Here is a 15,546-nt window from a genome sequence, read left to right as displayed (position 1 = left end):
CATGGGACTCTGCGGCTTCCCAGCCTGTGAATTCCCACTTGCTTAAGCCTTACCACCCCCCCCACCCCCCCCCACTCCCCAATGGCATGTTTCTTCCCTGCCGGCCTTGTGTTAAACGTTACCCTCCTCAGACATCTATAGTGGACAATCGGCAATAACGGATACCATTTTCTCTCCCTCCCCCCCCCCCCCCCCCCCCCCGGAGGGTCCATTATTGCAAGGGTTTATCGTACCAAGTAAAGGCTGTTTATTCCCAGCATTTCCTAATTATTTCTCATTGATGGATTTAATCCTTAAACAATTGAAAGAATTGATTGTTACAAAGCATTTGAATATGAAAACAATATTTTGAATCCTAGAGATACAGTGCAGATATTGAGTGTATGACATTGAGTGTATGATTGAACACAATTTTGAAAAGATTACATAATTAATAAAAATAATCAGGTTTCAGAAAATCTGAAACCTAGGCGCAATATCAATTCTCAACACAGTAGGATGATAGCAGATGACACTTTGCACTATTTCCAAAGTGACCATTGTTTAAAATGATTCTCTCACACACTTCACTCAATTCCTATAATTCTTAACTAGGATATCAATAAACGTTTATATCAATCAGCCAGTTTTAAGTTACATCTCACATAATTTGATGTCAAAATATAAAATGTATTAAAAGGGAAAATGGAATTATTAAAGTAGGCAGAAGACTGCAGTGTAATGGACTAAAAATGCTATGATCAAATCCCACTATGGCAGTTTAGGAATTAGACTTCATTTTTATTTCAATCCCTGAAATAAGGATGAAAGTTCTTGATTATGCTTGAAAACAAAACGTCCATCATGTCCTTGTCTAGTGTGCCTTGTGCACAACAGAAGTTGTGTACCGCTGGAGATAATTCAAAGGCCCTCAGTTTATCAAACTGCTACCAGTACAATGCGGCCAGCTTCTTCCTACTTCAGTCAACCCGAGGAGGATGCATGCTAATCTTGCCAGTAATGTTCACTTTCAAATACTCAATTAAAAAAATACAGTTAAGTTTACTATATCCTGGTTTGCAATGTCTGGCTATGCCCTATGTGCTCCTTCACCTTTCAGAGTAATCCGTCCAAATTAGTAGAAGTAAGATGCAACAAAACAATACTTTTAGTCAGAAAGAGGATGGATTTTCCATCATTACTGAGCCAGGCAGATGTACACATCAATTTTGAGAATGGATTATTATTCATCACAGCAAAATCATTCCAATGTTTCACACTTGCAACGGAGAAGCAACAATGCTTCACAGAGGAACCTATTGTACATGTATGTGAAAAATTAAATAGGAAATTGGTTTGGCTTAAACAAGTAAGAGTTACAGCATTGATTGCAGAATGACTGCTTTTTGAATGAAACTATTTTCACTTTTAAACATGCTGCAGCTCAACACAATGACCTAATGGCCATTAAACATCCATGGAAACAGCAAAAATCTCCCCCGTGGATATGAAGAGGGGCTCTCACTTATTAATACCTGGGACAATTTCTACACTAAGACTTCAGTTTTCTCCCTGCTAGGTTAATGTAACTTTTACTACTTCCTTTACTCAGAGGTTCTCAGAATATGGAGCCTGTAAGGAAGTCTACATTTAGTCTACTGCTACATGCAATTTGTCAGCAACAGGGCAATCAAGCAAAGTTGTGCTTTTATCAAATCTGGAGATGCTTGGGCCATGCACACACCTGGAAAGGAGGTAAACACTGCACTGGTCCTTCAGCGCTCCCTCCCCGTCTCGTCCCTCTTCACCTTCCAGATATTACAAACCACTTTGGCCGCATCCATCTGCTGGAATGCAATTTCCTGTGAGGAGTTTCAGTCAGCTTCATCCTGCTTGCCTACTCCATAAGCTTGCACTCACACAGTTCTCTGTAGATTAATTTTCTTACTTCGGGCATGTCTTTTTGAGAAAACTGAAAAGGTCTTCCTAGAGCCAGGCACTTGCAGTACTAGAAGGACAATGGAAACTGTGTTACTGCATTGAAAAGATATCAAAAACATACAAATTATGCTTCGAAATATTGGCAGGACAAGGGAAATTAACAGTAGATATTTACGCAAATTGAACACTTGTTCCATTTCCCCCCAATATCTATAATTTAATAATATGTTGATGATTTTGTATACGGCAAGATGGCAATAAAGTAAATGAATCACAATTTTTTTAATTTGGCCTGTATTAGTGGAGGGAAGAATTTTGGCCAGGTCTCTGGGATAACTCAGGCCCAAATGGCACGGTTGACAGTGTCCGGTGGGCGGCGCGGCTCTGGCAAACTTTCTGCAATGTCCGCGTTTTATTCTTTCTGTCAGTTTTAACCCAGTTTTCTGGCACCTTTTGTACTTGATAAGTGCTAATGGAGGAAAATCCAGGGGAAACTTTTAGAATCTCTTATTGCACGGGAAACTAGACCTTTTCTCGTGGGTTTCCGTTGTCGTTGGGGCACACAACGAGGCTGGTCATCCAACGCAATATTCCACATGCTCCACCACCGTCACCGTCGCGGGGCTGGCAGTCCGGAGCGGGGGAGCGGTGGAGGAGCGCTGCTGCTGCTTGTACCGGAGAGTCGGAGGCTCCAACGGCAGGTCTGTGGACGGCGGCACCGGGAGCCCGCGGGTCCCTGGAGGGAGACCGCTTTTCAGGGCTCTCGCAACGGCGACTTCCCCCCGCCCGAGTTGCGGGGTGAAGAGCTCCTGGAGCGGGGCCTAACATCACTGCCCCGCGCGGCTTGGAATGGCCGCGGGACTCTGCGAGCGCACGCCGGGGGCTCTAACAGCAAGACCCGGTGTGCGACCTTGCATCACCCGGCGTGGCTTTAATGGCCGCGGGACAATCGCCATCGCCAGCCGGGGGCTTTGACTTTGACTCTGACATCGGGGGGGGAGAGTGCAGTGGAGAGATACGTTTTTTTGGCCTTCCATCACAGCGATGTGATGGATGTTTATGTAAATTATGTTGTGTCTTGGGTCTATGCCACCAAAATGTATGGCTGCAGAAAAACGGCATTTCGTTTGGACCTCAAGGGGTTCAAATGACAATTAAATGTATCTTGTATCTTGTTATTTGGTAGCTTTACAAGCTTTCTAAAATGCTAAAGATTCTTGCTCAGAACCCATATCTGGCACCTTAATACTTGATAAGTGCTAATGCGAGGAAAATCCAGTTACCTCAGATCTTCTTATTTATATATTCCAGCATCACACAGGAGGGCTGGTCATCCAACGCAATATTCCACATCTCCACCAATTCTAATATTGGTGGCCAGTTGGGGGGTGGGGGGGGGGGATTTCTGGAGCACTTGTATTGGTGTTGTGGGCTGAAGGGACTGGTTTCCAGAGGGCTAGTATGAAAATTATGGGCCAAACGGATTCTTGCGGTGGCAGCTCAGTCAATCAAGCCTGTTGTGCTGGCAACTCACTCACGGCTGGTGGGCTGGTAGTTGACTCACGGCTAATCCTTGAAATTCTATTTCAAGCAGGGTATAAGGCCACCAAATTCAAGTGCAGATTCTTACCACTTCTAGCAAGGTGCAAGGCCACCAAATTCAAGTGCAGTTTCATACCATTTGCTTTAGGGTTCAAAGCCACTATTTGACAGCAAGTCGTGACCTCTCCCTCCTCCATCCTGCAGAGACTAACCCACACCCACATTTCCGGGTTTTATAACCCCTCCCCCCCACTGGAAAAGGTGTGGCTTTCATGGAGTGATTGACAGGAGAGAGATTCTCAACATTAAAAAAAAAAATAACACTTTTATTTTTCATTGATGGGAAGAATTCTCTGCACCTGCTCAGCAGAGGGGGACTGAGTAAGATTGCCAAAAAAAAGCCAAAGCTCCCAAGCCACCATTTGTAGTAAGTAGTGCCTTTCAACTTCAAGCCAATGCACCCACGCCCCATTTCGCAGTAATAGTGCCTTTCAACTTCAAGCCAAAGCTCCCAAGCCTCCATTTGCAGTAAGTAATGCCTTTCAACTTCAAAGCTCCCAAGCCACCATTTGCAGTGGTGTCTTCAAGCCACACCCAAGCCATCATTTGCAGTAAGTAGTGCCTTTCAACTTCATGTCACCATTTGCAGTAAGTGGTGTCCTTTTCCAGCACCCAAGCCACCATTTGCAGTAAGTAGTGCCCATCAACTTCATGCCACAACCACCATGCCACCATTTGCAGTAATTTGCAAGATTTCAACCAATAGTCACCATTTTTTGCAAGCTTTAGGGGGGGGGGGGGGGGGGGGGGGGCTTTCTGCAAGCTTTAGTAAACAATTTTAGAACACTTTTTTTTGCAAGCTTTAGAACCAATAGACATTTTTTGCAAGCTTTAGAACCAATAGTCATTTTTTTGCAAGCTTTAGAACCAATAGACACTTTTTTGCAAGCTTTAGAATCAATAGACACTTTTTTTGCAAGCTTTGGAACCAATAGACCATTTTTTTGCAAGCTTTAGAACCAATAGACATTTTTTGCAAGCTTTAGAACCAATAGAGACATTTTTATGCAAGCTTTAGAACCAATAGACACATTCTGCAAGCATTTTAGAACCACTAAGGGCACTTACATTTGAGTAGACATGTGTTCAGTGTTATTCACAGCTCAGAGAAACGTGACCCTCTGCCTTCCTCTATCTTGCAGAGATGGTGTGGCACACCACTTCCTGGTTTTATAGTCTCTCCCCCCTGCCGCCAGCGGGGGCAGCAGAGAGAATGGGGAATTTTGTAAAAACATTAATATCTCTGTCATTTTTAATCGACGGGAAAAACTCCTCGGCACACATGCGGCGGAGGGGGGCTCTGAGCAAGGTGGCCAAAAATGACGGCCGTAGGTGGCGGCGTTCTCGTGGAAATCGCAGCACAGATGGCCAAAACCGGTCAAGAACAGACTTTTAGTAATATAGATAGATAACCACACAGCACACCATCACTGTTGCTAAGCACTATTTTGCCGTTTCAGATTCTGATGGACCGGTGCATTTTATGCCAGATTCCGGGCATTTCAAGGTTGATTTCTTATATTGCTAAGAACATATTTGGACATATATGACAATATAATAGTTTCTTGAATTACAAAAACACCAAACAAAAAACATTAAAAACAGCCTATAATTTATTTTGGATTTCCACCGCCTATCCCTCAAGTCACAGTAAAGTGGGATATTTTACGTGGAATGTTTGGAGATGTTCTGAAAGTTCTGATCCGGCAATATTAAATTAAACTCTCTATTCTCTTAACGTTTGGAAATAGAAACTGGTACCAGTAGTTAGGAACCAATCCTATATGAAAATGATTCAGGAAGTCCATTACAAGTCTTGAATAACAATTAGACCAGATCAATTTCTCTCGCTGTGATCTAATTTTGGCTTGTTTTTCTGCCCTACTATTCACTTAAGATACAAAGATACTGGCTCCTGAACAGTGTAGGGGTTATAAAATTTATGACAAGATTAATCTGCTCTTTGGTGTGTGAAGTCTAAAACAATCTGGAGATATAATACTGCTGGCAGGAACCAGCTCCTGTTTAGAAGGCAATTTGAACATTTTGTTAGTCATTAGGTTTCATGGCATTTCAACCACACAATTAAATCAGGGAAGGTGGAGTCATCCTACCTGAAGCACAAACACACCACAGTCGCTATCATTTTTTTGTTGAGGAATGCACTAGGGAAGAAGAACAAAGGCATAGATAAATAAAACAACAGTCCATTTAAAGATGTTCTGAACCTTCCACCACTCCTGACAATTTAGTTTCCATTTCTAATGTGCCTATGAGGTTAAGAGGTTTAAAGTCAGCTCCAGCTGTATATGACATCGACAATGCACATTGTCCAACTGAAGTTTAAACCAGCCTTTTTTCTAACCGAAAGCAGTCTACAATTAATCTTTCAGATTCAGGTTGTGTAATATAACATAATAATATGCAGTGTGCAGTACACTTGAGGATAACAAAATGTATTTTTCATAGCAAAAATTGAAATGAACAAATCTATACAGACTGACAAAGTTTCAAGCACTACAAACTGCAGAACAATTTAGGGATATTGCTGATTATTAATTTATTGTACTATTGATTATTTGTGTGTTATGCCATTAATGGGTCTATAAAGCTGCAGCAAATATGTTTATTATTGTGTTAAAAGTACATATGACTTGACTCTTGGGACTACAAAGTTTACTAATGGCAGCATTTATCTGGTGTATAACATGGAAAACACTTCACCCCCCAAAAGGATATGAAGACAAAATTCCAGAAACCTTAGTCTTTACTAGACACCTGTGTACAATTCAATGTGTATCTGAAATATCTTGACTATTGGCATGGCATAATACCCCATGTGTAAGTTAGTTGTGAGGAAGAGGGAGAGTTTACAAAAATGATTTTAAATGAGTGAAACAGGAGGTAAATGAAACACAGAATGGAAAAATCTACAAGTATGCATTTTGAGGGAATAAAAGGAAATAATAGAATTTGTAGAGAAATGTTTTAGAATATGCAAGTTAAACAAGCAATTTGGGGGTGGGGGGATGCTTAGCCTTTACTACAAGGGCTGCAAAAAAGTAAGGGTGTCTTGCTGGAACAAAACAGGAACCGCTGAAGAACTCAGCAGGGTAGGCAGCACACAGAAAGACAGACCAATGACCATTAGAACTGGGAATGTGAGAAAACAACTGGGTAAAGACAAAAGAGGATATGTCTGTGAATTTGTGCAGACCAGAGTTTGGAAGGTTGTGACCAGAGCCACTGCAATTTTCTCCTACAGCAATCAAGAATGCACAATATCTATAGCAAATGATATATCCACTTTAAATGCAATTAGCCTTTCTAATAATGCCCCATCAATTTTAGCCCATGCACATTCTTGGCTACATTTTCCTTTGCTGGAGGGACACCTGCAACACCTTTTTTGAAACGTTGAAGCATATCAGCCTGGCTAAACCTTACCATTGTGGCGAAAGCTTTCCACCCTTCCAGGAATGTGGGGCAATTTCGCTCACCAGCTTCTGTCTTTAAATATTTAAGAATGTTCTACAAACCAAAAGAAAGAGGCAAATAAATAAGCTAAACAGTGACCATTTTACAGTTGTAATTTCAAGCCACAGTGCAATAAATCAAAAACAAACTCATCGTCAATCTTATTGTAACTCCGGAAGAGGTTTAGATGTAGGTTATATAATTGTTGCATGCACTGAGGTACAGTGAAAAGCTTTTTTTTTGCATGCTATCCAGTCAGATCAGATAATACTATACAGAAATACAATCAAGTCAAACTCAAGTAGAACAAAGGGGAAGATGAAGTGCATAATATAGTTCTCAGCAACTGTTCCATAGACAAATTCCAATGTCTGCAATGATGCAGTGGTGAATCGGACAGTGCCATAGCTAATGAAAGGACCGTTCAGAAGTCTGATAACAGGGGAAGAAGTTGTTCCCGAGTCTGGTGGTGCGCGCTTTCAACGGCCAGGGTGGGACAAGTCTTTGACTGTCCCACGTGCATCTGGCTGGGAGAGGTGCCCTTATTCTTTAGCATCTTTCTCTCAGTAGAGAAAAAGGAGTTAAAACCCAAAGTATGGTTCAATTATTCATCAAGATACTGGGTATTTTTAGCCAGGGATGATCAGCCATGATCATATTGAATGGCGGTGCAGGCTCGAAGGGCTGAATGGCCTACTCCTGCACCTATTTTCTATGTTTCTAAATGCTAACTTTTTAAAGTATTTATTTTCCAATATAAAAACATCCTGTGTGTGAGAAAGAACTGCAGATGCTATATAAAATCGATGGCAGACACAAAATGCTGCAGAAACTGAGCAGGTGAGGCAGCATCTATGGAGATAAGGAATGGGTGACGTTTCGGGTCGAGACCCTTCTTCAGACTATCCATCTGAGGATGACTTCAGTATTCCACAGTAGTTTCCAGAATATTATTTTAATTTAAATATATCGAGGAAAATCTCATTACAACAATGTGCCTGCTGAGGTGTCATTGGCAAGACATTATAAGCAGATTATATATGTGGATTGCAATGCGTCTCAGATTCATAAAATGATACAGCGGGAAAGAGGCCCTTCGGCCCAACTTGCCCACACCGGCCAACTTGTCCAGCGACACACCAGTCCCATATCCCTCCAAACCGGTCCTAGCCATGTATCTGTCTAACTGTTGACAGTTGGGATAGTCCCAGCTTGAACTACCTCCTATAGGCCACTTGTTCCATACACCCACCACTCTTTGTGTGAATGCTACTCCTCAGATTCCTATTAAATCTTTTCCCCTTCACCGTAAACTAGATGTTGGTTGTGGTGCAATGTTGTACCAGTTTGATGTGAAACTACTGAGCAGGATTTCAAAGAAGTCATTCCAGAGGCAGGGAGGCTTCAACTGAAATACACAAATATTGCAGAACAATCTTGGCTCTGAGGCAGTGCTTGTGTAACAGAAATACATGATACTCTGCCTGCCTCTCAGGAATGGAGATGAATAAACATGGACATTCTGAACTATTTTCAATTAATTGTCAAATAATATTCTACGAGACTGTTTAGTGCTCTCATCTGAAAACAGTTGCATTTTTGTTCCATGCACAGGCATTAAAGGAAATACCCCTGGACCCAATCTCCTTCCTCACAATCTCACTTCACATTTTACAAGACAAACTATCAAATTCAAGGAGACTTAGCTGTGGGAAATAGGACAAATCTCACTTCCTCCAATTTCCTCTGATTTATACATCAGTCATCCAGAGTCGTTTCTACTCAATGCATTCTATTCAGAACATCTTTCATTCTGAAGTAGAGTCTTGACCCGAAACATCGCCGATATATGTTCTGCATGGATGCTGCCTGACCTGCTGAGTTACTCCAGCACTTTGTGTCAGTTTTTTTTAATATAACCTTTTTTTTTTGTTTCTCCATCCTATACTTACTCAATGTTCCACTTCAAGACAAGGCTAATTGTGGGCAGCATTGAAATAATGAATATGAAAAATATAAAAAGATAACTTTGACCATCGTGAATATTATTTCAGGTTTCCAGCACTATCTGTACTGTTCAACTGATTCCCTATTCTTACTGTTGCCCGCCTGGCTTATCTGGCTGCACTCTGTTTTTTCTAAGAATTATACAATGGAACAAAATGGGAAAACTATGCCAGGAGCTGTTAACACCACTAACCAGGCAAGATTCTGATTTCTTGGATACTTCATCAATAAGTTTCTAGCCTGGTCTGCCATTCAATTAGATCTAGTATATCTGTATTCCTGCCTAAACCCCTCAGCTCTTAATTACTATTATCTAAATCTAATCGAAAGTCCATAGATCCATCTATGCCAGCCTTGAATGGCTTCAGCCCTCTAGACTGATAATGCCAAAGACTCACAACCTTCCAAGTAAGGAAATCTTGGTATTAATACTCCCTCCTCCACAATAAAGGCCAGCATGCCATTTGGCATCCTAGTCTTTTGCAGAAAGGCTAGATATCAAAGCAGGAGTAGGCTATTCACACCCTTACTCCACTCGATAAAATCTTTGCTGATCCTTTTCCTGGGCACCACTTCCTTGCACGAATTCTATCTCTCCTAATTCCTTCAACTGTGGTTTGCATTCAAGGACTCAACTCTATAATTTACCGGCTTTTTACCAGTAAAACTAAACATGTAAACACTGTAGCCATAAAGATCAAATGGCTAATTGAAGATGCACAGAAATGGATAAAAGAAATAAGTGGTAGACAGCGCAGGCTCGGCGATCGTTTCGCTGAACACCTTGCTCAGTCGGCCTAATCCTACATGATCTCCCGGTTGCTCTCCCTCTCCCATTCCCACACTGACCTTTCTGTCCTGGGCCTCCTCCATTGTCAGAGTGAGGTCCAGCACAAATTGGAGGAACAGCACCTCATATTTCGCTTGGATAGCTTACACCTCAGCGGTATATTGACTTCTCCAACTTCAAGTAACCCTTGCTTTCCCTCGCTCTCCATCCATCCCCTTCCCAGTTCCCAGACCGTCCCTGATTACATTTTATGTTTGCTTTGTTGTTACCTTCTCCTAGCTAACAATGATCTATTCTACATTTTACTTGATCTCCACCCCCTATGATGTCACGTTCTCACACCCTACATTTCCTTATCTCTGTATCTCCCCCTCCCGACTCTCAGTCTGACCCGAAACATCACTCATTCCTTCTCTCCAGAGATACTGCCTTTCCCCTGAGTTACTCCCAACATTTTGTGTCTATCTTCGGTTTAAACCAGCATCTGCAGTTCCTTCCTACACAAAGAAATCAGTGGCCCAGATTCTGTAATTACAAAATATTTTGTTTTCTCAATCAGCAAGTCCTCTCTCTACTTTCTTTCGCGTGAGACCTTTGTGTGCAGCAGTTCTCACAGGTTGAAAATTGATAGCACTGTGCCTATAAAACACAGCACACATTTTTTTTATCTGCCTCTTTGAACACACACTGTAAATCCCAGGGCCACAATGTCTGTGCCCAACTTGATACCATGACCAACTCTTATATGCCTGTATACCCCCCATTCTCTTTGGTGGATCACTTACTCATTCTTTAGTTCGTTGTTCGTACATGGCAACTTACAATACAAAAATAAGATTTATTTGACCCAACGCAATGCTTTCTGATCATTCCACAATTTAATGTAGATGGTGGAACAAAATGCATTCCAGACTATGTATTGCACAAATGTAATTGTACTTTCTGCAGCCAAATAGCTGGGCAGTCTTTTATCAAATTAGATCTACATTTAACCATTTTCCAACCTAGTAGATACCTTGGAGAATTCTGGGATTTTACAATGCTATGTAGGAAGGAAGGCTCTGACCCAAGTCGATATTGTATACATTGATTACAGTGGGATTGTTATACCTGGCTTCATCAACTGGATTAGAAAATGATGACAAAATACAAGTTGACAGGGCTTTGTCGTGGTTGACATCTGGTAATCTACAAAACTTCATGTGAAGAGAAGACTGAATTCCATGGTTGAATGATTAATGATCATGCTTTGATAGACTATTCCACCATGGAAGCTGATCAGGGCTCACAAATAAAACACCTCAATATAGGGGGCTCATATCAGTATTCACAGATCAAGATACCAGCAAATGACACTCTCTTCAGGAACAAAAGATTAAAAAATGGGATCAGAAATTCTTCACATTATTTCTCTTACCTGAACACAGGAATTAAAATGGATGCCTTGAGAATCGTAAAGCCAAATTTTCCTATTTGGTAGATCAACTGTTAATAGTGACCAATGAATTTCCAAATGTATAGGGATTAGTAATAGGGCTTTACTGAATAAATCCACCTGGACAAGAGAGAGAGAGTGAGAAAAAAGTTAAATGTAGGTGCGCTGGCAGATCACTTAGAAAAAAACCCAAATGAAGTAAAAGGCAAGTTTGGCAAATTTAGAATTCTTTATCGAATAATCATTTACAACACAGAAAGGCAGACATTCAACTCATATTATCCATGGCAGCAAAACAAAAAAATTAATGAACCTGGAAGAAATGTAGCTTATTTTCACTTCCCAGCTTCTGTTCTACAGACTACTCACTACAGGAAGGATGTGATTAAATTGGAGAAGGTGTGGAAAAGATTCACAAGAATTTTGCCGGAATTGGGTTATAATGAAAAATTGGATAGGCTGGGCAAAAGACATTAAAGACAAAAGAGGTGGTAAGAGATGCACAAAACTATGAGAGACATAGATAGCGTACATAGAAACATAGGTGCAGGAGTAGGCCATTCGGCCCTTCGAGCCTGCGCCGCCATTCAATATGATCATGGCTGATCATAGCTAGTGTCTGTTTTCCAGGGTAGCAGTATCTAAAACTAGAGGACATAGGTTTAAGGTAAGTTTAATAACCAGCTGATGGGTAGATTTTTCACACAGAGTAGCTGGTATCTTGAATGTGGACGTGGTAGACGCAAGAACCGTTAAGTTTAGGTTGTGTAACAACAAATGTATAAATCTATATTTTCTGATTACTCGCTAGTGGTCAGTTTTAGTTCACAAGATTAATTTGGATCAGGACCATATTTAATATTCAGGTGTTTAAGAAGGAACTGCAGATGCTGGAGAATCGAGGGTGTTGGAGAAACTCAGCGGGTGCAGCAGCATCTATCGGCTACTAGATGGCTGTACCCCAAGTTTCTCCAGCTTTTTTGTTCAAAGGTGCCTGGTATGATACTGATATTTTCCAATTTTGACAATGATCATTTCAAGGACGATGATCGAAACGAAACACACAAGTGGAAAAAACAGTATTTTTATGCAGAGGTGCGGTGTGGATATTGCAGTCTAGAATATATGTCGTCTATTCTGTCTAGAATCACAGCGTGCATTCATTAAAACATTCATTCTAGCAAAATACACAACTGCAGCTTGCTGCCCTACCCGCTTCCTTGAGACCTACCTTTTTAGTCCACCTCTTCACTCCATTATATCCTTTAGTTTGAAGCTGTTTGTAAAAGAAGCTATTGAAGAAGTGAACCTAGAAAGGCAAAAGGCAGTTAATGAAAAGAAACCTTTCTGACTGATAACCAACATTCTCTAATCCCCAGATTTTTCTCCCTCTCAAGACACCGCTAAATGACAACCACACTCCAAACATCTATATTTCTACAAGATGGAGGAGACCACTTTGGGCTATTGAGCATTTGCTGGTGCTCAGATCAATCTCATTACTCATTAATGTTCCCTGTAAACTATTCCTCAATCAAAGCCTCCCTCCACCTAAGAGATTCTGCCACATCTACAGGTCTAGGGATAATCTAGAATGGCGAATTAATAATAATAATAATAATAAACTTTATTACGGACTCGAGGTCCAGACAAGGGGCAACATTACATTAAAAAAATGCATTGCATATTAAAAAAATATCATAAAGTACATATACAATCTTAGTATATCACTTCTAAAAGCATCATAAATTATATTAAAAAAAACACAATACACGAGTTAAAAATCCAGATTAAAAGAATGATCAATGTCCTACAACGAGACAAGGATACCAGTGTCTCCACAGCTGGGATTCGTAGCGTGTAGTGCTAACCCTTAGGTTTGACAAGGCCACAATAATTACATTTTTAGTCATTTATCCTGCAAATGAATTTATACATGTGATTCCTTAGGATAGCTTCTGAAGTACTGACTCCTGCAGCCACAAACATATTACTGGAACTACACCATCTAGGTTTCCTTAGCAGTGTTCCCATGGCATCGTTATATGCCACCTTTAGTCTCTGCAAACTTGTTTTTCCATAGTTCGACCACAGGTGCGCAGTGTAGAGTGGTGTGCAGTATGCTCTAAATAGCGACATCTTGACCACATCTGCACACGCTCCAAATTTACGCAAGAGAATATTCGCCTGTACATACAGCATGCGTCGTTGCCTATAAATATCCTCATCATCTGTCATTTGTTCTGTAATAATATGCCCTAGATATTTTACCTTATTACAGACACTAAGATTATTGTCAGACAATTTAAAATCAGGAAATTTTAGACATTTATCCCCTTTGTTTCTACAGATCATAACAGCACTGTTACTAGCATTATATTTAATATCATGTTCCACACCATACACAGACCATATAAGTTTCAACCTTTGGAAGGTGGAGAGAAACAAGAATACCTGAAGGAAACTCATATGGTCACAGGGAGGCAATGCAAGTTTCACACCGGCAGCACGGGTCAGAATTAAACCCCCGGTTGCTGGATCAGTGAGACAACAGCCATGCCAGGGTGCTGTCCCAAATGCCCATTCTGCATGTGAGTATTAGTTACCTGATTGCACAACAAAGATAAATCCAACACACACCAAAACTCCACATGTGCAATGTTGGATAGCCATCACAGAGACAAACCCGCTGGTTTCCTATCTAAGAGTAGCAAAGAGCCCAAGTTAAATCAATCAGTTTAGAACTAATCTGTACAAATTGGTAATTCACTGAATTAAAAACAAAAAACACCAGAAAAAACTGTTCATAGAGACAAGCAGGTTTAATGTTTCAGTTTGAAGACCAAAATAATCTTGTTTCCCAGGTGCTGTGTGACCTGATGAATATTTCCTACATTTTCTGTGTTTACTTCAGAATTCCAACACCTGCAGCTTTTCTGATTGTCATTGCATTCTCTGGCTTAACAAATTGAGGCAACAAAGAGGCAATATTGATTGGCATTTTTGGCATCCTTTACAGATGCATGAGCAAGATGATTCGAGGTCATAAACTTGAACAGATACAAACGACCATGAACATTTGTTATTAAATGGGTGAAGCATGACATCAAAATGATGATAAAACAAAACACTCCAAGGTCACACTTTTAGTACTTTTGTTCATACGCTCACCTTATCTGGCACTGCATCCACAATCAGTTCGCCGTACATGTTTATTACCTACAAGATAACAAATGCACTAATTATTGGTAGAGTTCAATAAGTTGCCCTTTTTAAAGTTGAGCGTGATGTTGTTGGAATGGCTGGCATTTATTGCTCACATGTAATTGCCAATGAAATGAGTGGCTGAAAGAAGGCTGAAAAAAAACAGCAGTTCTGCAGGTATAAAGTCACATTTGGGCCAGGCAGCATTCAAATGCTCAATTTCCATTGGGGGAATCCAACAGTGAATCAGCTAATGCAGTAATTTTACTATTACCAGTAGTGTTACCAGCATTTATTTAATGACTTGAATATGAATTTCCCAGCTGCCATGGTGGAACCATCTTACTTAAATTGTGTGTGCCTAGTAACCAAGAGTTTCACTCAGTAATGTACCACTGGGAATTGAGTGAGGGTGTGGCTTGTGGCTACCTGCAAGAATACAACCTTTCTTTAATCTAGATAGAGCTCAGATTTAATTACACATTCAATCTCTCAATCACATCACAAACCAAGTTGGTGGATTTGTGAGAAACATTTTAATAGATGAAAATTTAAAAATAACTTTTGTTTTCTTGTCTGACCTGGTCGTTCAGCCAGTTTTCTCCATAAAGTGTGGCCAGATCATCCAAAGTCAAAACGTGTTTGTTGTAAACCACTTGGAAACCGGAAGCAGGCTTATTCGCCTGCGCTTTCTGGTACTTTCGGATTTCCATCCTGATGAAGACTTTCCTGCAGGAGATGGAACAAAATGACACATTTTTAAAGCAAAGCGCTACAGATGCTTTCACGGTGGTGAAGCTGTAGAGTTGCTGCCTTACAGCGCCAGGGACCAGGGTTCAATGGGTGCCATCTGTACGAAGTTCGTACATTCTCCCTGTGAGCTGGGTGGGGTTCCCCCGGGAGCTCTGGTTTCCTCCCACACTCCAAAGACGTACAGGTTAGTTGGTTAATTGGCTTAGTAAAATTGTAAATTGGCCCTAGTGTGTGTAGAATAGTGTTAATGTGTGGGGATCGCTGGTCGGCGCGGACTCAATGGGCCGAAGGGCCTGTTTCCGCACTGTATCAATAAACTAAACATGCTGGAAATTAAAAACAAAACAAAACCAGGTTT

General features: G+C 40.9%; 1 protein-coding gene across 1 annotated transcript in view; it reads right to left on the bottom strand.

The window, feature by feature from the left end:
* Nucleotides 1–223: 223 nt before the first annotated feature.
* Nucleotides 224–15,546, bottom strand: part of LOC129703256 (sentrin-specific protease 5-like) — a 39,242-nt gene continuing 23,919 nt past the window's right edge. Inside the window, exons 4-10 of the mRNA XM_055645569.1 lie at nt 15,017–15,164; nt 14,403–14,450; nt 12,463–12,540; nt 11,214–11,351; nt 6,970–7,053; nt 5,637–5,687; nt 224–1,987 (exon numbers count right to left, since the gene is read on the bottom strand). Coding sequence (XP_055501544.1) covers nt 1,877–1,987; nt 5,637–5,687; nt 6,970–7,053; nt 11,214–11,351; nt 12,463–12,540; nt 14,403–14,450; nt 15,017–15,164 — 658 coding nt within the window. The 3' untranslated portion in view covers nt 224–1,876. The remainder of the gene's footprint in view (nt 1,988–5,636; nt 5,688–6,969; nt 7,054–11,213; nt 11,352–12,462; nt 12,541–14,402; nt 14,451–15,016; nt 15,165–15,546) is intronic.

Source organism: Leucoraja erinacea, chromosome 14 (assembly GCF_028641065.1).
Source record: "Leucoraja erinacea ecotype New England chromosome 14, Leri_hhj_1, whole genome shotgun sequence".
Taxonomy (NCBI): domain Eukaryota; kingdom Metazoa; phylum Chordata; class Chondrichthyes; order Rajiformes; family Rajidae; genus Leucoraja; species Leucoraja erinaceus.
The sequence above is the reverse complement of the archived record's forward strand: the minus strand, read 5'-3'. Positions and strand labels throughout refer to the sequence as shown.